This window comes from Scophthalmus maximus, chromosome 5 (assembly GCF_022379125.1).
Source record: "Scophthalmus maximus strain ysfricsl-2021 chromosome 5, ASM2237912v1, whole genome shotgun sequence".
Classification (NCBI taxonomy): domain Eukaryota; kingdom Metazoa; phylum Chordata; class Actinopteri; order Pleuronectiformes; family Scophthalmidae; genus Scophthalmus; species Scophthalmus maximus.
The window spans coordinates 24028191-24052867 of record NC_061519.1 but is presented as its reverse complement, the minus strand read 5'-3'; the positions used below and the strand labels follow the sequence as shown (position 1 = coordinate 24052867).

Below are 24677 nucleotides of genomic sequence, written 5' to 3'. Positions count from 1 at the left end.
CGATGGATGTCTTATACTTACTTACTGGCTTTCCGTACCTACTTATTTTTCACATGACGATTATAAGGATTAAACCGAGTGAAAGCTAAAGCTAAAGTTACAATGTTTTTGATTTAAATGTCACGTTAAATATGTGTGTTTAAGTCTTTCAACAAACGGAGCGCATCATCTGCTGACTAGACGATCTTTGGCGGAAGCGGCGGTGGGTTAATAAAGTTTGAAGTTTACCGCGTTGCTCGTTGTGGCTTCGGTCCCTGTTTTATACGGACACCAGCTCGTTATCATTTCTTCTTTCCCCCCCCACAAAACCACCATGAGGCGAACAAGGGCGTCGAGCAATAAAAGTCAGGGGGCAGACGCATTAAATGAAGAAGAAGTTCCGTCCAAAACAGGTTCGTATGCCGCCGGACGGACGAGGCAGCTAGCTGACGACGTAGCAGCATGTCTGAACAGAACCCGGAGGATTTATGTTACACACGGTTATTAATAAGGATTTGACTGAGCTTTCGGGGAACAGTATACTTCATTATTGTTGTTGTTATCCTTGTAATTAGCAAGACCTGTTACAAGCCTGGCAGGGTTGGTCAAGCACGTCAACACATGCACAAAATATACAACAACAACAACAACAACAACAACAACAACAACAACCCTCCTGCTAAAGGGATGTAAGATGTAATATCACTGTTTCTGAATATTATAGCTTAATACCTGTTCATAAGATGCATCTAAATAATGCTTGTGTTGGTTAAATAGCTGTGTGCAGTTACTCAGGTGCTGTGTAATTATGATGTACCGACACATTTCATTTTATGCCACTTTCCAATGCTCCACTACATTGATTTAACACGTTAGTTTACACTAGATTAAGAGTAAAATATGATCATCCTATAGAATACCAAACATGGCTCAAGACTAAAGCCTGGGCCACGCACACACACACACACACACACACACACACACACACGCACACGTCCACACACGTCTGCGGGTCACATTTTCAGAATTTAACATTTTTCTAACGTCCACCAAAGAGATTTTCCACCTTAATGTCTCAAATGATTTTATAAAAATAGATATTTCAGACCCAAAGAGGTCAAATTGTCCAGTATTTCACCAAAAAAGGACATTATGTATATATATGCAGCTTTGTTTTTCTCTTTCTTTTTCACTTATTATTATGAACAGTAATAGATTTATTCACACAGCACTTTTCAACAGGATTGAAGTTGAATAAAGCTGCTCCAATGTAAGATTAAAAAAAACAAAACAACTGTAAGCAAAACTATGAGAAATCATCACTTCACAACCTCGCAGATTTATCTCTTACTAACGTCTTATTAACGAAACTGAATTTTCAAATGAAAGTAGTTAAAAGTTGCTACAACAGTAAAATGCTGCTCACACATTAGTGCATTAGTATTAATCTAATTATATCAGCTAATATAGTCATATATTAGTCACTTAAAATAGATCCATATAACAGTAGATGTAGTTCAATTTATTTCATTTTAGTACTTCCAAAAAGCTTAGACATATTTAAATTCTAAAAGGCAGCAAAATAAATTCAGTCAGGAAGTTCGCAGGTTACAGACAGGCCGCACTTAACATATCCAAAAATGAAAACATGTCAGTACAACTCTCTCTCTCTCTCTCTCTCTCTCTCTCTCTCTCTCTCTCTCTCTCTCTCTCTCTCTCTCTCTCTCTGTGTGTGCGATCAGTGTGGCAGTGGCAAGGGGATGAAGGACAGTGGGAACCGTACTCGCCCTCTGACTGCGCCTTGCTGGACTCCGCCGTCTCTTCGGGAAGAACCTCGGTCACTCTGACGCCGGGATCTGGGTCGGCCTACGAAGTCGACCTGAAGAAGATGGTCCAGATTAATCCTGTTACAAAATACAAGAGGAAGATCTGCTCTCAGACAGTAAAACTTGGTCTGTGTGTGTGTGTTTGTGTGTGTGTGTGTGTGTGTGTCTGTGTTGTTATGGAATATCTGAGCTGGAGATTGTCCGAGTCACATGCATTCACAATAGCAGAAAGATTTCCGTAACATCCGGGCGAGGGTTGGCGCCTGGGGTAGAGCGCCCGCACGCTTGCTCGCCGTGAATCTTCCAGAGATTTTTTTTTGCTGTAGTCTCACATGGGCTCACTCAGATATTCTACTAGGGGCTGGCAGGATAAGCTTGAGCATCCTCACATACAGCCCCCCGGAAAATTCAGAAAAAAGGTTTGGACTTCAGACTGAAAGTCCGATTGAAAGCAGCTACTGACTCATGTTGGGCGTTTTCTTGTCGCCTGTAGTCAACAAATCCAACTTTCAAAGAAAGAGTCACAGTTTTTCCCAACTCTTATTTCATTAGATTTTCTCTACTTGGAACTTTTCGTGTGATAGTGGCAGTTGTAGTCATAGTAACAGTATCATAAACTGCATTCAAAATACAAAGTGAATATTGTTTTTTTGTTCTGTTTTTTTCCCCCATTATATATTTGTATCTGTGAATGAGTTTAAAGTTTTCTTCTTTTTCTCCCCCTCTGTCCAGAGAGTTCGAACGAAGCCGGCGACTCGACTGCGCTCAGTGGGCAGCCGGTTCAAGTGAAGGAGGAAGAGGAGGAAGAGGAGAAGACAGAGGTGCAACCTGCAGCGAAGAAGAGGAGGCAGAAAAGCAAAGCAACGCCCAAAGAAGAAATAAAAACCGAAGGTAACATCCCTCTAATAATCATAAACTGTATGTTGTATATGTAATACATTTATAATATGAATTTTGTTTTTAATGCAGTGGGGACAAACAGAGCAGGACATCTGGGAACCTCATTAAGTGTTTTTTGTGTTTCGAAACACATTTTAGATTTTACTGGTTAACAGGACACACACCACTTCTCAGCTCCGTGGAAATCAATGGTATTAAAACTGATATTAAATAAAACTATTAACTGCAATACATTGATTCATTATAATGACGTTGTGAATCACAAGAGTAGACTATTCTTGAAGGATAAACGTCTTTTTGTTCGAAACGCGGTTTTAGAAAATGTATAAAATATCTCATCTCCTAAAATCAACCACACGATGGTTACAGTGGAAATTGCAATTTGCAAATGACTTTACGACTCATTCAACACAAGTATTGCTGGACTTAGAATATAACCTGATTCAACAATATTTTTCTTATTCCTTGTTCATGATCTTTGGATGCTGTGCAGAGGTTGTGAGGACGGTGCTCATGAAGGGCAAAGCTCCGGTCGACCCTGAATGCAAAGCCAAACTTGGAAAGGTGCAGTTGTAATGAGAAGTTACGGTCTATTGTCTGTTGCCACTTTTAATATCACTCATTCTTTCCTTTCTCTTGCAGGCTCATGTTTACAGTGAAGGAAAAGATGTTTACGACGTGATGTTAAACCAGGTAAAATTAAATTTAACAACATCAAATTATAAAATTTAAATTTAATGGATCAGGCAAATGAATTAAGACAGATAAAAGAGTTGGAAATTTTTTTTCAGAATCAGAATCAGTTTTATGCCAGGTAGTAACAGGTTATATACGAGGATTTTTTTTTAGTCATCAGACTAAAAGCAACAGTCTGTTTTCCACAGTGAGTAGTGCTGATTGGCTTAAGTAGTAAAAATCATTTCAGAGATAAAATGACAATTATTCACCATGGTTTTATATTTTATTTACAACAAAATTGATTCCACTAAGCCTCATGAATCCCGTAACATTCGGACTATTTTTCCACCTGCTTTGCAAAGTGTATTCATGACATGTGACTCTGATGCTCCGACACTATTTCTTTAAATGATATCCGAAAAAATGGAAACCGAGTGCAGGATGTAAAACCAACACATGGATTATATTTTGATTTGTGGAAATGTGAAATTAATTTTTAGCCTCATTTTGCAGACAAATCTCCAGTTTAACAACAACAAGTACTACCTGATCCAGCTGCTGGAAGACGACATCTCCAAGGTTTACAGTGTGTGGATGAGATGGGGCAGAGGTGAGTTTAACATGTACTGAGGATTCCTTGCATTTTGTATAAATGGAAAGGTTTTGTATTGATCCAGCAAATGAACACACATTAGCTCTTTACAAAAAAAAACTACAATTCTGTGATTTGTGTGGTTTCTCTCTTTGGTTCATCAGTGGGCAAAGTGGGTCAGAGCAGCCTCACAGCGTGCGGTGGAGATCTGCTGAAAGCCAAAAATTTCTTCATGAAGAAGTGAGCTAGTGTCTTTGATTTTTTTTTTTTTTTGAAAAGGTCCAGGTGTCTCACATGGAAAGAGGTTTGATAGATTGTGACACTTGTTTTTGACACAGGTTCTTGGACAAGACCAAGAACGCGTGGGAACAGCGGGCGAGTTTTGAGAAAGTGGCTGGAAAATATGACATGGTTTTCATGGACTACAGTGCAAAGGAAAAGGTACGAGCCAACAACTAATGTACAGTGTCTCCCCTAAGACAGGACTCCTGATTGAATTGAAGATATGTGCTATATATGATTATGTATTTCACTGTTCCAGGAGGAGTCCACGGTGAGCACTGTACCCACAAAGAAGACCTCCAAGCTGAATGTGAAGATCCAGTCTCTCCTCGAGCTCATCTGTGACCTGAAAGCCATGGAGGAGTGTGTGCTGGAGATGAAGTACGACACCCGGAAAGCTCCTCTCGGTGAGTCTGACGGAATCAATCTCGCAGGAAAAAATGTGCGATTATTCATTTTGTACTGCTAACCTTCCCACATTTCATTGGATTTGATTTTGATTTTAGAGCATGTGTAGCCAAGATGTTCCAACTGACTGTGGTCTGTGTTTTCAATACCTTTCACTGTTGTGCTTCATATTGCGAGAACTCAGTATTTCTTCCTTCACCTGCAGGCAAACTGACTACGGAGCAGATCCGCGCAGGCTACGCCGCGCTGAAGAAGATCGAGGCGTGTTTGAAGAAGAAGGGCAGCAGTCGGGAGCTGCTGGAGGCGTGCAACCAGTTCTACACCCGCATCCCTCACGACTTTGGGTAAATTAAGGAATACGTGGAAACTTAATGCGCGAGTGATGACATTGTCTCTACCTTGATGTAATTATTAAAAGATATAATTATTCAGGTTGAAAACTCCCCCGATCATCCACTCAGAGGAGGAGCTGAAGGCAAAAATTGCCCTGCTGGAGGTTTGAGTCTACAATTATTATCTTTGTCTTTGCGTGAATATGTGTCCATACTATGATGAATATTATATTATTTCAGGGTTTTTTTTCTTTCTTTTACAGGCGCTGAGTGACATCCAGATAGCAGTGAAGATGGTCCAGTCCAGTGAAGGCAGTGACGAACATCCTCTGGACAGACAGTACTGCTCGCTCCAGTGCAAACTGCAGCCGCTGGACTCCGGCAGTCACGAGTACAAGGTCTGTGTGTCGCAGATAAAGTATGTGACCAATGTAGTCAAAGTTTCATCCATCGGACGGGGAGAAGAATCCTTTGTAGAAGAGACAATATGACGACTCCCTCCACTCCACTATTCCTTTATTGTCATTGTGAGATGCAGTATTAGGACCATATTGAAGACATTTCAAGAATATTACAACAACAAAGTCATAATGTAATGAGAGAAAATTATAGTTATATCTCGGGAAAAAGATCTTCCTCATACTGTCCATGTGTTTTTTTCTTCGGAATAGACCCAGTTTCTAGCATCTTTTCAAACTCCTGATACAAATGGTAATGTGGTGCTGATGAGCCAAATTATTATTTTTTGTTATTTGTGAAACCAATACTGAAGTATAACTTCACAAGATGCTCCACATTCCTAATTTTAATGCAGACGACAGACTGATCTTCTGATATTCCCTCTCTGAAACAACACGTAGCCTAAAATTACGTTTGATTCTCATAATGTTATGACTTTCTCTCGTAAAAATTACAACTTTAATTATTGTAAAATTACAACATAATTTTTTTTATATAATGACTTTTTCTCAGAAAACTATGACTTGATTCTCATGATACTGACTTTTTTCCCCCCAAAATCCTGTTTTTTTCTTCCTTTAAGTGGCCCTTATACTCCGTGAAGTACGATAAAATTCAGCGTGCACTTCCTGCTAAAGCTTCGTTCCAGAAACTGAACCACTGGTCAACATTTCTGTCTTGTATCTCTACAAGCAACAAGCTCAGACCGTGTTTAACACTCCTCGTCTCTGTGTGTCGAAGGTTGTAGAAAAGTATCTTCACTCCACTCACGCCCCCACCCATCAGGACTACACCATGACCCTGCTCGACGTCTTCTCAGTGGACAGAGACGGGGAGAGTCACAACTTCATCTCACAGATACACAACAGGTAAGACCGGCTAGACCCCATCGCTGGTTTACTCTGCTGTGTTTAAATGTGCCTTGTTAGGTGTTGTTGCCAATAATTTTTTTTTACAATAAGCGACTCTTCAGGTACTCTGCTGTGCATGTTTTATTCATCTCCGTACCAGGACTCTGCTGTGGCACGGTTCCCGTCTGTCTAACTGGGTCGGCATCCTCAGTCGGGGGCTCAGAGTGGCCCCACCGGAAGCTCCCGTCACTGGATACATGGTAGGACGGATAGAAAAAATACATGCATGTAATGTTTTTCACTCCATCCTTTTTTTTCATATATAAAAATATATATATTTGTTTCAAAATCAAGTCCTCTGCATTAAAAAAAATACAAGTCAAAAATAAAGGAAGCTAATGGGGATGCAAATAAACAAACAAACTCCCCGACACCTTAAAGCTACAGTGTGTAATATTTAGAAGTACTTATTCACAGAAATTGAATCACCTTCAACAAAGAACCAATGTTTTTCCTCAACTATGAATGAGTTAAATATAGTTACATGAGGTGGACCTGACCTCCGTGTGAGTCGCCATGTTTGCTACGTCGTGTTGAATACCGTTGTTGCACAAAACGTTCCCGAATACCTGGCATTCATATTGCATTTTCAGCGGTGCCGGAAACTGGAAATGGAATTAGCTCTGCGCCACCATAAAGTGTCCCCTGTCGGTTGATAAATTGGTTGTGTTTTGCATATTTACCACCAGATGCCGCCAGAAAAGTACAAAAATTACACACTGGGGCTTTAAGAGAAGTGCTAGCAAATGGTGCTAACAACAACAAAGAGAGAGACAAGCTTTCTCCAAAATCGCATACTGCCCCTTTAATACACAACTTTATATGACTTGTGTTAATGGTGTCTTTTGGAACAACACATACTTCGCTATCTAAAAACTGTAAAGAATCATTACAGCAATATTTCTTTTACTACAGTGACAGTAATTTCCCTGTCTTTCTTTCATCCAGTTTGGCAAAGGGATCTACTTTGCCGACATGTCGTCCAAAAGTGCCAACTACTGCTTTGCCAATCAGCACAATCACGTCGGGCTGCTGCTGCTGTGTGAGGTGAGTCAACGGAATATTATCTGTGGGAGTCGACGGAATGTTTTGTCTCATTTGCCAGTGGCTGTTTGATGTAAATGTGGTTTGGACATCACACGATGGACTTGGCCCAGATGTGACGCAGCACTGTTTCAGTTTCTGTGCTTTCTTGAGTGTGGAAGATGAGGTGGATTGATCATTAGATGTTACATTTGTTGTGGTGATGTTGTATAACTCTGGCTGGGAGGGGGAGGTAAAGGGAGGGGTGGGGGGTGTTTGTGTGTTTCTTCAGGGGGGAGGAGGGGTTGGTGGTGGTGGTGGTTGGGTTGTCGATATATAAAACAATAGACAATCTAAAAACCCCACACATTGCTCTCTTTGACTTTCCTACCCCCTCTAAGCTGTGTGGTGCAATACCTCAGTTTTTTACCAATGCTAACTGCGTGTGTGTGTGTGTGTGTGTGTGTGTGTGTGTGTGTGTGTGTGTGTGTGTGTGTGTGTGTGTGTGTGTGTGTGTGTGTGTGTGTGTGTGTGTGTGTGTGTGTGTGTGTGTGTGTGTGTGTTTGTGTGTGTGTGTGTGTGTGTGTGTGTGTGTGTGTGTGTGTGTGTGTGTGTGTGTGTGTGTGTGTCGCAGGTTGCACTGGGAGACTGTCACGAGCTGCTAGATGCCGACTACGAGGCCAATAATCTGCCAACTGGAAAACACAGCACCAAGGGCCTGGGACAGACCGGACCGGACCCCCAGAACTCCGTCACACTGTTAGTCTGCCTCACTACACTGAAACAGTCAGATTACTTTGACCTGTAGTCAGTTACTGAATACAAAGTACATGATAATTTTTGTAATCATAAACGTAATCCATTGGATTACAAAAACAATGTAACCTAATCTGAATGCTTTTGGATTACTTAAAAATTAAAGCTTGAAAATATTGCACCCAATACCCTCCCCCCCCCAAAAAAAATGGACGCAACCACAAAATTTTGAGTTTCACAAATTAATCTTTGAAAATATTCAGAAACATTTTCAACACAAATAAAATGCAATTAGCATATTTAGCATTTACAAAACAAACCTTGCAACAAAACTGGCAACCCGAGAGGAGTAAAGTACAGTTATATACTGTTGAGTTATGTACAGTAATATATATATATATATATATATATATATATATATATTTTAAATTGTGATTTTAATATTGCCATATTTTAAAGACATCATCAAAATGTAATGAAGTAACCCTGGAGACCTTGACATTTAAACTAAATCTAATTACACATTTTTTCAAACATAATGTTGTCTGATTATAGTTACTTCTTTTTTGTAATCTGATTACATGTAATCCGTTACAACCCAACCCGTGGAAACATTTCATACAGGCCAAATATTGATTTAATGGTGCTCAAATGTTGCACAACAAAAATCGTTACATTTATTTAAAGGGGGGTTGTTAATGACATTAATAAAGAAAAATGGAGGTTGATGAAAAGGAGGAAAGAGGAAAATGAACTAAAAGACAAGATTAAAGATATAACATTTATGATTTTTTTGTAATGTTTGTTGTATGTAGGCTGATATTTTGGTTAATATTTTTAAGAAAAACGGCAAAATTCTGTGAACATTTGCCATTTAGTTTTCTATGATTGTAACCAAGTTTCTTTGGGTTGTGACCTCATGGTCTAACACAACAAAGACATTTACAAAAAAACAAACATTTTCTGACATTTTATGGAGTTGGAAAATAATCAGTTGATAGAGGAAACAAGTGTCAGATTAATCAAAAGTTAATCAGTAGTTGTTTGTTATTTTTACTCCCAATAATAAATATATAATATACATTTTTTTAGATGAGATTTTCCAGATTTTGGGCAGAAACAATCATCCACTCGATCTGAGCCACATCTTTCTTTACTGGCTAATTTTTAATATTTTTCTCTCGGGAGCTCAAACATGTGACTCACTGAGAAGTTCATCCATCTAAACACATCCACCTCCGTCTTTTCTCAGGGACGGTGTCAAGGTGCCAATGGGGCCCGGGGTGAAGACCAAGGTGGGTAAAAACAGCGGTTACTCCCTCCTCTACAACGAGTTCATCGTCTACAACCCGGCCCAGACTCGCATGAGGTACCTGCTGCGGATCCGCTTCAACTATTCCTCGCTGTGGTGAGGCTGAACGACGAGGGAGGTTTGTCTCCACTGAGCAGGGACGAGGCGTCACCTCGTCAATCTTTGTGTTCGCTTGGATTCTGTGTAGCTCTTGCTCTTTGAGGATTGGAAGTTAAAGCTGAACTTTGCTGCTGGAACTTGATGGACAACAGAAGTGTTTACTCATGTAGAGCGTCAACAATAAGTGAAATTATCAATCGGTTGATCCACAGAATATTAAACGACAACTGTTTCGATAATTTTCTCAAGAGAAAAATGGCAAAAATGAGTTGGATGCAGCTTCTCAAATGTGAGACTTTAGCTGTTTTCCTTTTCATATCTGATATCAAACTGAACATCTTTTGGGTTTAGAACTGCTTGTCACATAAAACAAGCTACTTCAACACATCACCGTAAATAAAATAAATAATAAGAACACAAACAAAAACTGTTTTCTAAAAGGTGAGGATGGATTGATATGATATGAAGAACATATGGATCATTGAGGACTACATTTCTCTATGTTGCTTTATATTGTGAATGTCGTCGTTATTATATATTAAAGTGCATGTTGCACATGAAAAAAAACATTTTGGTTGGTGCTTATGAATGTATTTTTGTTTGTTTCATTAACTCTGGGTCAACATGAAATCCCAAAACAACAAATTAATTCAGTACAACGTCTTCAACATCATTTTTTTATTCATGTAAAACTGAGACAGAGACGAGAGTCTGTAAAAACAGATAATCATAAATCGATTGAATTTCTCTTTAGACAGGAAGCTGTTACATCACATACGTTACAGTAATAATAAAGGAGATTTTTTCACTATGGCTACAGTTTGGAGTGTTGGTCTGTTTGTGTGTGTGTGTGTGTGTGTGTACAGATTACTTCCTCCCCAGTAGGTAGAGGAAGATGAGGACTACGTCGAGGTAGAGCATGAGAGCAGCATTGACGTATTCCTCGGGATCCAGGCGGTAGCTCATGGCGCCCATCATGAGCTGACAGTCGACCAACAGGAACTGGGAGGGAGGGAGAGGAGGAGACAAGGATTCAGGACAGACAGGGTAAGAAAGACGCTTTCACACGTCACAGCAGGAAAACAATTCAAAGTGGCTGAAATTCATGTAACTGTTTTGGCTTCAGCCAAGTAAGTAGCAATACACAGTTGAATAGTACATAAATACTTTCAAAACTTAGTAAAAGTACCAAGTAAAAATAGAAAAGTAGTAACAGCAATAGTTAAGGTGAGGCCCCTGTAAGAGTTATATTGTCATATTATATTTCACTGGGCTGTTATTACCAATAATATTAATGTTTTTTGTAGAGCTGCAACAGTTAATCAATTAATCGATTAGTTAATGATTACTAAATTAATCCCCAACTATTTTGATAGTCGATTAATTGGTTCAAGTAGTTTTTATGAAAAAAAAGTAAATTCTCTGATTTCATCTTCTTAAATCTGAATATTTTCTGGTTTCTTTGCTCCTATATGACAGTAAACTAAATATCTTTGGTGTGTGGACAGAACAAAACATCATGGTAGGATTTGGGAAACACGATCGTCATTTTTCACCATTTTATGACATCTTTTGAACCAAGCAACTAATCGGTTAAATCGAGAAAACAACCGACAGATTAATCGATTATGAAAATAATCGTTAGTTGCAGCCTTAGTTTTTTAGACGCACAATTGCATTTAATGTACTCATTTACAAAAAACTTCAGTTTTTAGAATAAGTGTGAGCTCCTGTAGACAATATATTAATGATCATGGTGTATATAGTGTACCAGTGAAAACAGAAGAGCTCCCAGACATCCGTAGGCGACGTCTGCGACGTAGGAGTAGTAGAATGTGCAGAAGACGCAGAACATGATCAGGTCCACGGCCAGAATCAGCAGAACCCCGTAACATATAGTGAAATCATAACGGGTCTGCAAATGGAACAAAGACATTTATGATCAATTTCAATAGGTTACACATTAATTAAGTCGAGAGCTGAAACTACAGATACATTTAATAATCTCTCTGAACTGAATTAAAAATGTCTGTCAGTTTGCGTCGACTAGTACAGGAATCATCTAATCGTTTCAGCGCTACACTTCCCTCTTCTTCTTCTTCCTTGGATACAATTTTTGAGCGGTTGTCCTGGTGATGTTAGAGTTGCGTGCCATAGAAGGCCAAAAAACGGATCCTGAAAACCATGCACATTACTTGACGGGGACATTTAGAAGAATGTGAGCCCGGTCGACTGACCTGTGCTGAGAAAGCAATGATTGCCAGAGTGATCGCCAGCGTCGCTCCTATAGTGATGACAACAGCGGTGGTGTCGTGGAATGAGGCGATGGTTCCCACCATGTACGACATGCTCAGGGTGACCACGACCTGTCGGGATAAAAAAAACTTGAGCATTTTAAATATATTTTCCCTCCCTCGCTGATATATTAGATGAAGATAGAACTTTGTTCATCACAAAAAAAATCCAAGTTTTAAGATTTAACAATTGGTTCGGTCTGTTGATTGTTTTGGTTTTTGTTTTGTTGGTGTGTGTGTGGAAAAACGGCCCTTGTGAGTGTTTCTAAGTGCAAACCGATTTCCCTACAGAGGCAAACAAAATCTATTTATACATCTTCAGATCCCAAGAGAGGTCTAAACTGAGATGTTTTCCATGTACACTTAACGAAAAAATCTTTTTGAATTAAATACTTTGACTACTACTTGGGTGGTATTCCTGTTAAGAGCTTTTTACTGAGCAGCATTTAGCTGATGTGGCAGCAGCACAAGGACTTGACCAACACATTTCACTTCTACTCACCAGTCCCACTATGTTCCAGGGGTGACGGCGGCTGACGGACTTGCAGGAGCTCAGGGTGATGGCGACCACAGCGAAGACGATGAAGGAGCTGAGGTAAGCCCACAGGTTGGTCTGCACCGCCTCCTTGACCACGCTGGAGAAGGTGAACACACACACCACACTGAAGGTGAACAGCAGCTGCAGCGTCAGGATGCAGAACACCTGCACGGCGGAGGGGGGGGGGCGGGGGGAGAAGAGTTTCATTAATAAGTGAGCTGCGGCGAAAGGTCCTTGTGTTTTAAAAATAGTAATATGCATAACGCTTAAGATTTTCATGGATTTTAAGAACAAAGGGAAACGTTTTTTTGATTTGAGAATGATACACATGATATGTGACCTTTCGTGGGAAGGAAAGCACTTTCATGTCGGAAAAATGAAGCACTTAACTGATTAAAAATAAGAATGTATGATTATTCGTGTGCTTTCTAGGCTGCATGACACTTGAGTTCACTCTCCAGAAACCCTTCTTGACAAAGGTGTCAAGTCCCAGGGCCGTTTTAAGAAACTCAACTCGGTACGTCTTCCAAAATCAAGACATGATTTTTTCTTGTCACCCAAAAAGGAAAATCTGTGTAATTTCTCTTTTTTATTTAACTATCATTAAGCTGGAAAATACTATGGCTTTAAAAACTAAGATGGTTTCCATTCGTGCCTGAAAAAAATGTAACTTAGATATAGAAACAGGGACATTTTACCATTATCCTGACACGTCACCTTGATCAGCTCAATAATCCTCAGGGCAGATACTTTGCTTGACGCAATAATTAGAATCCCTTCTCCTTCTTTACTTAATAGATGGCTTTTGAATCAACGTGATTTTTTCTTGTCATGATTCATAGTTTTGGCTCATTTGTGCGAGACAATGGTTCCTGACCTTTTCGACCCTCTGACCCCTGAAACTACAGGCCTCTTTTAACAGGCTGCATATATCTATGATTTATTTTGTTCTTCCTCAGATTGGTGTATTTTAATAGTAATAATAATAATTTCTACAGGTCATATTAGTTTATATTCATCAATAAACATCAAAAGCATCTGTTAATCATCTCAAACCCCCTGTTATTTGGGCCCCGTCTTCAGGTTGGGAAGTTTGTTTTAAGAAGAGGGCTCCCGTGAGAAGACGTGAAACACCAAATACTGTAAAATCATTTTTTTTTGTTTTGAATAACTGCAGATATTCTGGAGATTAGTAGCCAAAAACAAAACCAAACTCAGAAAACAAACCTTTCGAACAAATGCTCTTCTCACTGTCTTGTCGTCGAATGAGGAAGAGGCTGGGATGGGAGTCTCGTCCCACTGGGCTTCTGGGCAAATGTACCCAGCGCCTGGCTGGTTGATGCAGGTCGCCTCAGTCTTGGGTGGAAAGTACATCGCGGGGTCTGTGGTGTAGGGCGGAGGCTGCTGCCCTTGGTAAGAGTATGGTGGTGGTGGTGGGGCAGACGTGTCGGAGCCAGGGGCGTCCTGCGTCTCCTTGGATGTGACGGCCATGTCGGACATTGTGGAGGGAACTGGGGGCCAAAGACGAGGTTCAGTCATTTCAGCATCCCAATCGTGTTTTTAGAACCAAGGAGTTCGCAAAAAGAGAAAGTAGAGAAATGAGGGGAAAGACAGAGCAAATTAAAAAGCCAGTAAGGAGAAAAATAAATAAAAAACAAGTTCTTTAAGAATGGGAGCAGAATCAGAAGTGAAAACTATACAATAAAAAATGAAAGATATTTTTTATACTTTCATTCAAAGATGGTCACACAATACCTGAGTGTCCAATAAGATGCAATGTGTTGATGTAACATATTACATTGGATGAGATTCACAGGAAAGGTCATAGGTTTCTATGTAAATGAACCTGCTCCACTGCAACATTTGGGTGAATTCTCACTTATTCTGCTTAATTTAATTTATCAGCTATTTATTAATTTGTGTTGATTGTATGTACATGTGTATAACTGAGTATGTACGTACATACATTTCACAATTCTTATTGTATTTTATTTAGATTTATTTAATATTTGTATCATTATTTATTATTTGTATTAGTATTATTATATATTTTTCCCTTATGTCCAATGTCAGGGAATATTCTGTTATATGTTTTTAAAAAAAGTTCGGAAAAAAAAAGATATGAAATTGTCCCTACATCTGCAAAGAAGCAGAAGTGGGGACGCTCCATGTTTATATAATGATAATATTTTGTAATATAATTCCGGTGGCTTACATCAGCTCTGAATGTTTGACCACAACCAGACTTGCTGCATACTCGTTGCTCAAGAGCATAATAAACATTAGGAAGTGGAACTCGAGCTTCTCTTGAGAGCAGCGAACATTGTGGGAACCTCTTTTTGCGTCATATCATTCAGTTTAAAAACTTTATCATCTTTGGATTTGTGTATTGAACTATTCACATTTATTAAAGGTTGAATTTTTTATTTTTGGAAACAGGATTTTATTATTTCCACCTGTGACATGTGTCTGCAGTGAAATATAAAACTATACTGTATATTAACATCTGGTAGATTTACATTCACCATAGCTCACTGTACTAAACCCTTAAAACGAGCAATTTACCCGTTCGTGCAAACGTGTTCAGTTTAATCGTAACATCACTGATGTTTTGATTTGTATATTTTGTACATTTTATTTATATTTTAAGCCCATTGTTTTGCAGAGATGTTATTTTAAATCTAGTTCATTTTATCTTAACGTTTAAGTTCCTGTTCTTGGAGGAAGCGACACACAGTGAACAGAGACATGTCGATTATTATTTAGGGCACAGAGTCGTATTCCCTTTGATTTACTGTAGAATTAGAATGAAAAAATTTATAAAAAAAAATGAAGTCCAAAAGATTAATTATTACAGTTACACTCGCTGCTCTGACTCCGAACACTTAAAATCAGTTCACCCAAATCTTTTTTTCAAATTTTGATGTTTCCATCCCTGAGACATCTGCTACCAGAGATCTCAAAACTTACAGCAAATAAAACCCCAAACTTCATCAACTGCATGATGAGATAATAGTGGATTAAGATTATTCAAATGTTTGCTGTCAATGAATTAAAATCGTAGAATACCTGTTACCTTGTTCAGCTGGATCACTCGTGTCAGAGAACGACGACAGTGTTGTGCTTGAGGAGGCTCTGCGATAAAAACTCCTTGTGTTTAAATGTGGGTGTCATTTGTTACGCCGGCTTTCACTTTTTGATGGTTTGAAATGAGGAAAGAAAGAAAGAAAAAAGGTCCCTCCCTGTGCAAACGGGCTGAGTGAAAAGTGAGAATTTCCACCATTACTTCTGCTCCACAAACGACCACAAACACGTCACCGACAATCAGAGACACAAAACAAAGACGTTCACAAAACATCTCGCACACATATTTATTGTAAAAAATACATATAAAAAACCATTTCTGAGACATACAAAAGATTGGAGCTTAGAAACAGTATATTGAACAGACAGAGACCAAAAGCCATTTTTCTTGAATTGCATTACATATTTACAATTTTAATAAATAAAAATTCAATTTGTCTCTTATACCAGAGTAGAAGGCAAGATTGTCCATATCTCGGGGGGGATGCAGGTGCTGCTGTGGTGGCTCTTTGAAAAAAAAAAACAACAACAAAAAAAACATTCTCATCTAAAGACGTCGTCAGTCTCAATGCAGACGGGGCATCGGTGCCCCGCGATTCAAGACCAAGGAGTTTAGAGACATCTGTACAAAACGAGTGGAGAGGAGCTAGTTCGAAAACACACACACACACACACACACACACACACACACACACACACACACACACACACACACACACACACACACACACACACACACACACACACACACACACACACACACACACACACACACACACACACACACACACACACACACACACACACACATTTAGTTAGTATTGGTAAAAAACCGAGGTATTGCACCACACAGCTTAGAGGGGGTAGGAAAGTCAAAGAGAGCAATGTGTGGGGTTTTTAGATTGTCTATTGTTTTATATATCGACAACCCAACCACCACCACCACCACCACCAACCCCTCCTCCCCCCTGAAAAAACACACAAACACCCCCCACCCCTCCCTTTACCTCCCCCTCCCAGCCAGTTATACAACATCACCACAACAAATGTAACATCTAATGATCAATGCACCTCATCTTCCACACTCTCTCACACAATGCCCCCCCCCCCAATGCACAGACGGACTTTTGGCATCATTTTTTCTAGTCTCCAATACAAAAGAAAAAAGGAGAGAGAGAAACATGCGCAGGGCTGCCCTGGAGTGGTGGGACAAGTCATAGCACCTCAGAACACACCAGGGATCAGAAAAAGGAGGGGGAATAAAAGAAGATCAGGCTCTGGAGAACAAACTGGCCAGTGGGGAAACCTGTGCACCGGGCCGACCTCCAAACGGATCGATATCGCTGTGGCAAAGACCGTGACACGTGGCTCCGACAGCGAACGATTTTTTGTCCTCTCCCAGTTTGCCTTGGCCTGCGCACAACCTGTCAGACGGCATCTGTCGAGCAGCTTCGCAGTCGGGGGCCTCCGCATCAGTCCTCAAAAAAAAACAAAAACTCGACAAATACCCGCTTGCACAAGAACCCCGTCACCAGGCAAAGGCAATCAACGCACACACAAAACAAAGGCAAAGGAAAGCCATTTGACACATTTAGCAGATAATCATTATCATAATGTAATGATGTCATATCTAAAATCCTGTTTAAAAACAAGATGAAAAAAAAGAAGGCGGGGTAGTTGTGTAATTATTAACAAGCAGCTGTCCATTGCCTCCAGTGTCGGGGAGAGAGCGGCAGATGCCACATGGTGTAAACATGCCCCCAAAAAATACATCCCTCGGTCCGTCCGTCCCCGTTATCCCGCCCCGATCTGGCATTGATGTCCCCAGATGGCGAAACTGTCGCGTGGGGTCTGGTCCAAAAGAAAAAAGGGGGAGAGAGAGAGGAAAAAAAAACCCAGATCCGGACTGCACCCGAGAGAGTATTTCGAGGAGGGAAACAAATAACTCAAAACCGCTTTCAGACGTGGAACGTGGGCCCCCGCGAGTCACCAATGTTTCGTACCAATGCCGCATGTCACAGGATGCTCGCCAGCGTGACTCGAGTTTACAAAAAAATAAAAAAGGAAGAAGAGCATTCAAATTTAAAGAAAGGTTAACCCGCCTCACCAAGCAGACTTCTTGGCAGTTTACAGTAAACACACACGCACGCGCACGCACTTTCTTGAATATACAGGCATTCTCAGGACATTTCCTGTCCCTGGTCATCATCTTAACATACATACACACACACATACACAACCCAGACTTTATGTGGGGCAAAAAAAAAAAAAAAGCCTTGAGGGACAAAAGTGCTCAAATTGGTGCCAACACCAGCGCTGCCGTGACCCAATGAAATACCACCAACCTTCCAGAAACACTCAGCGTGTAGCAGCACATTAAAACTCAGCGCTTTACTAACCACCTACAAGAAACTGACCTCCTAATGGAAGGAAGGAGCCCACAAAATCCCCCTGAAATGTTTACAGGTAATATAAAAACAGATTAACACCGTGTAACGACGGCCACCCGTTCACCAAAAGACCATCCCTCAATCTCCGGCTCGTTCAAAACACACCAACGTTTATGTGGTAACAGTTCACGCTCTCCCAGTGCCGAGCCGAGGGAAGGAAACATTCACCCGATGTATGGACATGGATGAGTACTCTTTCTTTTTTCTTTTCTTTTTTTGGTTGCAAAACACTTAAAATACTTTAAAAAAAAATTAAAAATGACCAAAATAAACGATCCCATTCAAGAGAAGGGAAGGGGGGAAATACACAAGAGGATCCAGAGTCACAGTCCAGACAACTTTTCCGCCCTCCGTGTTCTTTCCCAAGTTCGAGATCTTTCTGAGGCGGGTTCCATCGCTCTGGCACGATAATATCTAGTTAATGCATTTTACAAGCCAAGTCTGTGAAATAAAAAAAAGGGGGGGGGGACCCCTCCACTTCTGTTCTGTTCCAACAAGGGCCTGGACCACAGATTAGACCGGAGCAGCTGTTTTTGTTTTGTTGTTTTGGAGTTTGGCTTGAAATGGTCGAGACCAAGTTCAAATGGGCCGATCCAAATGGAAAACGCAGGGGTGTGGCTAACTGTAGCTTCCTGTTGGGATCTTCTGTTTTCCACGGAAATATTAGTATGCGTCCGAAGGGGGACAGGGGGGATTTTTTATTTATTCATTAACACATCTTTATTGGGATTTTATTAGGATTCAGTGTAGTCTCCTGTAAAGGTGGGGGGAAAAGGACAAGAGTGACCATTAGACAGAGGGCTGAAGTCTGCAAAAAAAAATGCAAAGGTTCAGAGACATGTCTGTTCCACTGTATCTAGATTTGTGAGATCACAGTTAAGGGCCTGATTACCTGCAAAAACAACACAGACATGGATCATTTGTATGATTTTCTCTGCGCCATTAATAATGCCCATTTGATTTCTGTTTGATAAACACACCTGGCTCATGTTAATGATCTCGGACTTGAGTAGGGATTATTGCTCACGTTAATCGATTCTCATTTTTCTTCTGGACTGGTCGTGGTTATCGCTCTTTTGTCAGAACCTGGGACTGCTCCTGATCGGAATAACTCACATATTTTGTTTGAACGTGAAATAATTTAGACAGGTTTTACGCACCCAACTTTTCTGTTCTCTGTAAACTTTCCATGCTGGAATATACAATACCCGTTGCTATGGATACAGTACCATACCACTAGTTCACATACTGATGCTACAACTTTGTGGATGTACAAAAAATGTTGCCGGCTTTTGAGCCTCAACACTTGATATATTACCGACTGAAATATTGGAAACTGGACTGAAATATATGGTCAAAGTTAAAATAACTTTCTTTTTCTATCTTGCAGATTCCACACTGATCAAATGGATCACAACTAACTAAGAAGCTTGGCTGACAGGTCCTGGACCTTCAGCAGGTCTAACACGTGCTTACTACACACCTGAGTCGGGTTGGTCACTGGGCAGAAAACACGTGACCCGTGAGTCAATCGAAGGGATGTTCGGGGCAGCAGGGCTTCACCTTGGACCAGGAGTCGATGCAGCTACCAGGGAGAAAAGTGGCAGAGAAAAAGGGGTGAGGACACGACATTTTTGATGAAGTCGTGTTCATATGCCAAAGCCTCTGCGGTGCAGTCGCTGTCAGATTGTGGAATTTCCCCCGAGGGCATGTGAAACGACACTGACACTGACTAGGAACACGAGAGGTGTGATGGGCTTGTATTTATTTTCATTGGCCTTAATTACTAATATAGAAATTATACGTCTGGTCAATTAACAAATAACAAGCAAATACATTAACAAGCTGCGCCGCTTTTAAATTGCAATGATTTGCAGTTCTCTCTCTCTTCAGACAGTTTGTGTCAAGTTTGTGTAATTATTTACAACTGTCATTGTTTCCAAATCTATGTCGATCTACCGGATGGATCAGTCAAACGGACACGCCTACAAACCGCGGTACAAAACTGACGGCATGTACCACTGTGAACACAAATATCTAAAAAGACGTTGTGACGTGTGGCTGCTTTATGCAAGATGAACTTTTGCAGCAATTTAATTTGTAACCCTCTGTTTCGACACTTCTCTCTCTGCTGGTTTTATACGTCACGGTTTAACCTGACGTGTGGCATCATGTAGCAGGCAGGATGTTCATTATGATCGATTACATAATCCTGGTAAATGTCTGACCTCATCAGGCTCAAAATTACTGGGGGGGGGGGGGTGGGTGAATATGGCTACTTGAAAATTGGGGAAGTCCAAGTTGGGGGAACACTGCAGCATGATTCTAAGATGGAAATGACTTCACACGTGATTTATAGTAAACATTTACATAGTAATTTCTTAAGTTATAAGAAAGTCTTTGTGACTACACTTAATTCAAATTTAACAGTGATGCGTCTGTATTCATATTTCCGTAGATGTGAAATCTCTTTTTGCAAATATTCACCAACTGTAACAAAGACAGAAACAAAAGGCAAACTGTCTTTTCTCTGGAGTTTTACCACAATCATCCGTTTTTATCTTGTGGCCAACATAACCACTCTTGATGAGGCGACTCACTTCAGGGTTTGTCAAGATAACTTTTGAGGACATCATATCACAGAGAAGGAACACGGGTCTCTTTTTCTGATAATGTGCAATAGCACAGAACAACTTTTGCTTCCTTATTTTTCTACCTCAGCCCAGTTGCCACACTTTTTTCAGATCTGGAAATCACGTCTGACCTGAAAAACATTTTTCCCACCGTATGCACTGTACGCCTTTTCTTATCGTCCTACTTGTTTTGTCTGTCTGGTTTATTGGTCATGCACAAACACATCAAGTGAACTCAGTTACCTCTTATGGTAGACGCAGAGGCAAGCCAGCCTGGCGATGGTCTCCCCCTGAACCAGATCCTCCAAACAGATGGAGCACTCTCCGCTGTCTTTACTAAGCACATCCGCTGTGAACACACAAAACACACAAAGCGACCTTAAAGAGTGTTTTCCGGCCTTTTAAATCACAACGCCAATACGTGCAATTCTGTGATAAGGACGGTGATGATGATACTTACTATTGTACGGTAGGGGAGGAGACGTGAGGCAGCTCAACAGGTGATCCTCAATCCGACCCCCCGGGAAAGGCTTCGAGCAGAAAGGACAGCGGATATCTGCAACAAAGCAGAGACACGAGAGAGCTGTGAGTATGGCGAGGTATGAATGATGGATGAAGCGCACATCACATTTAACAACAAGTGCCGTGTTTTGGACATCTAGATTCGGCAGCCCAGAGTAATGGATGCACTCTCGTCACAGACACGATGTGATTGATGTTATTTTGAGAAAAGTTTGAAGGCTTCATTTCATTTCAATGCGGGGATGGGACGGGACGGGACAGGCAGAAAAGCGTTGCCTCGCTGCCCTACATTCTCCTCCCATCTGTGAGCTGCTGCCAGCAAAGTGAGAGCGCGCATGTGAAGTTGTGACCCATTTCCCGACACTTGCTCGAGGGGGCTGGCCCCGGGAAGCCCACTGCAACTTCTGCGTTTCGGCTTTAAAAAAAAAACATTTGTCAGGTCCAAACCAAGTGAGAACTCACACTTCCTCTGCAAAACTCTTGTTCCCATTTTAATGCACTTCAACGAAAATGCGGTCGATAGCTTTGTGTTTTTGTTTCCACTTGCACGGCCCCGTGCACAACCACAGTTGGGACATGAAAGGGCTCGTGTGTCGTCGCTTCTTAACAGTTGTTTTTTTTACGCCACAGCTCCGCTTCACACAATAGGGTCTCTGATGATTTCAGTTAGCATGTACGCACGGGTAAAAGAGGATAATCTGCTCAGGAATGTAAATTCCTCACATAATCCATTTTAATTTCAGAAGGGCTAGATTGAGGGTTGAGCTGGGGGGATGTTTTGATGAAGAATTCATAGTGTCAGTTTAGAAACCTTTACTTGACCTTAAGAGTTGTTCTGGGTCCTGTCCTACGAAGCGAGTTCAACATACCCAGGATTAAGTTTTCCTTATTTGGTTTGACTTAACCTAACACTGACCATCCTGGATAACCTGTACCACGAAGATGGACATCAACTGTCTCAGTGAACGCTCCATTTCTCTGTCCGTACCAGCGCGTTCATGTGGAAGAGACGGAGTCGCTATAATAATAAGCGACATCGTCAGAAGCGTACAATAAAGTTTTCTAATATGATACGAAAAGAAAGCTGATACGTGCAGGTCGATGTGGTTTCAGCGTTCTACAAAGTGAAATGAAAAATATTATGATCAAAGAACTCAAATAGAAAAGAACTTCAATTCAAAGTCAGCCCCGAAATATAATGTTAACAAGCACAGGAATTTAGCGAGTGAATATCTTTTGCCCTGATGTCTGGCGATGATCAAACTGTGATGACGAGGCGCTGAAGCAATGTCACAGAAGACGTCCATGTGTGATGTCATCAATCACACTGAGCTATTCATTCGTGCTCATTAGAAATATTGATCAGTGTGTGGATCATTTAACTGATAAAAGAGATAGTATTACGTTTTTATTACTATCTATCGTCACAGTCTCCTCGTGTTGTTCCCGAGCTGCAGTGATAGAAAAAGAAAGTCAAACATTGTGGGCGATTCCGTCGGCAATCAAATAATCTTCATCAAATTCAAATGAAGCTCTAATATTAAGGAGCCCATGTATTCATAGGTAGTGTCGTAAACTCTCCCTCCGTTTATCAGAAACCGTTTGTGTGGACACGTGAAAAGTCTGGAAGAAGCAACATGGTTCCACTCATCTATAAATATTTCTGCTGCGCTTCATTATATGTCACTAAAAAAAACAACCTCTTTTGTCCCAGTCGGGGTCCTGTAGAACGATGACGCGTGGGTTTTTCCAGTGATCTGATTGGCCAGTAGTTGGGGACTGGCGACTGGCTCTGATCTCTCGTCTCGGACTTCACCTGTAATGTTACCATGGTGATTCACACCCCCAGAGTTAAAAACCTGACATTAGCGTGATAACCGTCAACTCAGGCCTCTGCAAATTGTCAAACTATGAACACGAGCACCTTCATCCGGGACATCATGTCTGTATTATTATTATTATTTCTCTGCATCACGCCTTCTCTCAGTCGAAGGTCCGCGGTGTGGTGATGAGGGTCATCCGTCATCATACCCCGGGTGTCTCACATTGGGATGCTGCTGGTGCATTGTGTCATTTTAATGTGGCTCATCCTGGTGCCAAGATGTGACACATCCACGAATTCCCCTGTCACTTGAGCTGAACTCGTCCTGTTCCTGGAAATGAGCTGTTTTCATGTCTAACCCCCGGCAACTCACACATGGACACCAGCTAGTTATCATTATTATTATGATCATTATTATTATTGTTAATATGACTTACTGCCATGGCGGTTGTTCACACGGTACAGGCCGATCCATGCCTCTGACATCGGCCGCTGGTGCGTGCCCCGGACCCGGGCGGATCTTGCGCCGACGCTGCGGGCGGAAGAGTGCCGATTCCCGGGCAGCCGCTCGGAAAAGGTGCGGTGGGGCGCGCGGCCTGTCTCCTCCGCGGGCCGGTGCTCCGCGTCGACGGGAGCCTCCGGGCTGGTGCCGCCGTCCCCCTCGGGTTTCCCCTCGCTGCTGCCGTCGTCGTGGTCCGCCGGTGACGCCTGGCTCCCGCCGGAGGGGATGATGCCGCCGCCGCCGCCGCCGTGGTGGTGGTGGTCCGCGGGGCTGCCGTCGGCGCTCGCCCCGTGCAGCCCCAGGTCCGAGTCGCTGCCCTCCTCCGAGCGGCTGCGGTTGGCCTCCGTGTCCTCGAAGCTTCCGGAGAAGTCGACCATGAGGCTGGTGGGCCTGGCGAGGCGGGGTCGCCGGTACGAGTCCCGCTTTGTGCCGTCCTTCCCGAACGCAGAGGGAGCCGGGTCCTCCTGGAGGCGACTGGCTCTCGTCCCCATCTCGAGCGGGGGGAGCTACTTCGGGGGCCGAGCTGCTTCCTCCTCCGGGCGAACCGACACAACGAGTTCACCTCGAAACGTCCCTCGCACTGGACGACCGAGTCGGCGGGGAGCGTCGATGGCAGCAGTCGATCTCTGCGGAGGAGTCGTGTGCGGCTCGGCGGTGCTTCGTCCGGCCTCAGTTCGTCCTCACTGGCCACATTTTCTTTTTCCTTTTTTTTTTTTTCTTCTTTTTTTTTTCTTTTTTTCTTTTTCTGACGCTGCTGCTGCAGCGGAAACACCGCGGTTTCGTTTCCTCCTTTGATTCTTACACGGACAGTTACGGTAACGTCACCGTGTCGCAGCGGAGCTGAACATACAGGAGAAAAATATCATGTGGAAATAATATATATAAACATACGGTAGAAAAATAAAATACATAAACATACATTAGAAATAAAAATATATAAGCATACAGTAGAAAAATAAAATATATAAACATACAGTGGAAATAAAATATATAAGCATACAGTAGAAAAATAAAATATATAAACAAACAGTAGAAATAAATATATAAACAGAGTAGAAAAATAGAAAATCTGAACATACAGTGGAAATAAAATATATAAACATACAGATGAAAAAAATATATAAACATACAGTAGAAAAATACAAAATCTGAACATACAGGAAAAATATATATATTATAGATATACAGTAAAAAATATATGAACATACAGTAAAAATAAAGTATATAAACATACGGTGAAAAAAAATCTAAACATACAGTAAAATAAAAATATAT

At 41.4% G+C, this 24677-nt stretch overlaps 3 protein-coding genes across 4 annotated transcripts; 1 reads left to right on the top strand and 2 right to left on the bottom strand.

Annotated features, from left to right (window-relative positions):
• Positions 1–49: 49 nt before the first annotated feature.
• parp2 (poly (ADP-ribose) polymerase 2) lies at positions 50–10370 on the top strand. The gene is made up of 17 exons (XM_035633832.2): positions 50–392; positions 1722–1931; positions 2538–2696; positions 3199–3269; positions 3348–3398; positions 3897–3993; positions 4140–4215; positions 4314–4416; positions 4517–4664; positions 4871–5009; positions 5098–5161; positions 5261–5395; positions 6198–6325; positions 6468–6567; positions 7316–7414; positions 8025–8149; positions 9399–10370. The coding sequence occupies exons 1-17, from the start codon at positions 314–316 to the stop codon at positions 9556–9558; spliced, it is 1944 nt and encodes a 647-aa protein (XP_035489725.1). The 5' UTR covers positions 50–313; the 3' UTR covers positions 9559–10370.
• si:ch211-284o19.8 (protein lifeguard 1) lies at positions 10221–15633 on the bottom strand. 2 transcript variants are annotated; one of them, XM_035633867.2, is made up of 6 exons: positions 15459–15633; positions 13617–13900; positions 12354–12554; positions 11795–11923; positions 11329–11472; positions 10221–10559 (listed from the first exon to the last, which is right to left on the bottom strand). In XM_035633867.2, the coding sequence occupies exons 2-6, from the start codon at positions 13887–13889 to the stop codon at positions 10425–10427; spliced, it is 882 nt and encodes a 293-aa protein (XP_035489760.2). In that variant the 5' UTR covers positions 13890–13900; positions 15459–15633; the 3' UTR covers positions 10221–10424. The 2 variants fall into 2 exon arrangements, with proteins under 2 accessions (XP_035489760.2, XP_047187980.1); XM_047332024.1 differs by having other exon boundaries at positions 15466–15633.
• Positions 15634–15746: 113 nt separating this feature from the next.
• On the bottom strand, positions 15747–24242 carry zgc:66427 (uncharacterized protein LOC406256 homolog). Its single transcript, XM_035633868.2, has 5 exons — positions 23338–24242; positions 21017–21112; positions 20800–20905; positions 19407–19508; positions 15747–18677 (listed from the first exon to the last, which is right to left on the bottom strand). Exons 1-4 carry the CDS (start codon positions 23891–23893, stop codon positions 19451–19453), a joined length of 816 nt encoding a protein of 271 aa, XP_035489761.2. The 5' UTR covers positions 23894–24242; the 3' UTR covers positions 15747–18677; positions 19407–19450.
• Between the last annotated feature and the right edge of the window lie 435 nt (positions 24243–24677).

Coding starts and splice junctions, on each gene's coding strand:
- parp2 (XM_035633832.2), top strand. CDS start 314: ATGAGGCGAACAAGGGCGTCGAGCAATAAAAGTCAGGGGGCAGACGCA. Junction 3,994..4,139: donor GTGGATGAGATGGGGCAGAG/GTGAGTTTAACA, acceptor TTGGTTCATCAG/TGGGCAAAGTGGGTCAGAGC. Junction 8,150..9,398: donor CCCCAGAACTCCGTCACACT/GTTAGTCTGCCT, acceptor GTCTTTTCTCAG/GGACGGTGTCAAGGTGCCAA.
- si:ch211-284o19.8 (XM_035633867.2), bottom strand. CDS start 13,889: ATGTCCGACATGGCCGTCACATCCAAGGAGACGCAGGACGCCCCTGGC. Junction 12,555..13,616: donor GAAGAGCATTTGTTCGAAAG/GTTTGTTTTCTG, acceptor TCCGCCGTGCAG/GTGTTCTGCATCCTGACGCT. Junction 11,924..12,353: donor CCTGGAACATAGTGGGACTG/GTGAGTAGAAGT, acceptor TTATCCCGACAG/GTCGTGGTCACCCTGAGCAT.
- zgc:66427 (XM_035633868.2), bottom strand. CDS start 23,893: ATGGGGACGAGAGCCAGTCGCCTCCAGGAGGACCCGGCTCCCTCTGCG. Junction 21,113..23,337: donor TGTGAACAACCGCCATGGCA/GTAAGTCATATT, acceptor GCTTTGTTGCAG/ATATCCGCTGTCCTTTCTGC. Junction 19,509..20,799: donor CTCTGCGTCTACCATAAGAG/GTAACTGAGTTC, acceptor TCTCCCTGGTAG/CTGCATCGACTCCTGGTCCA.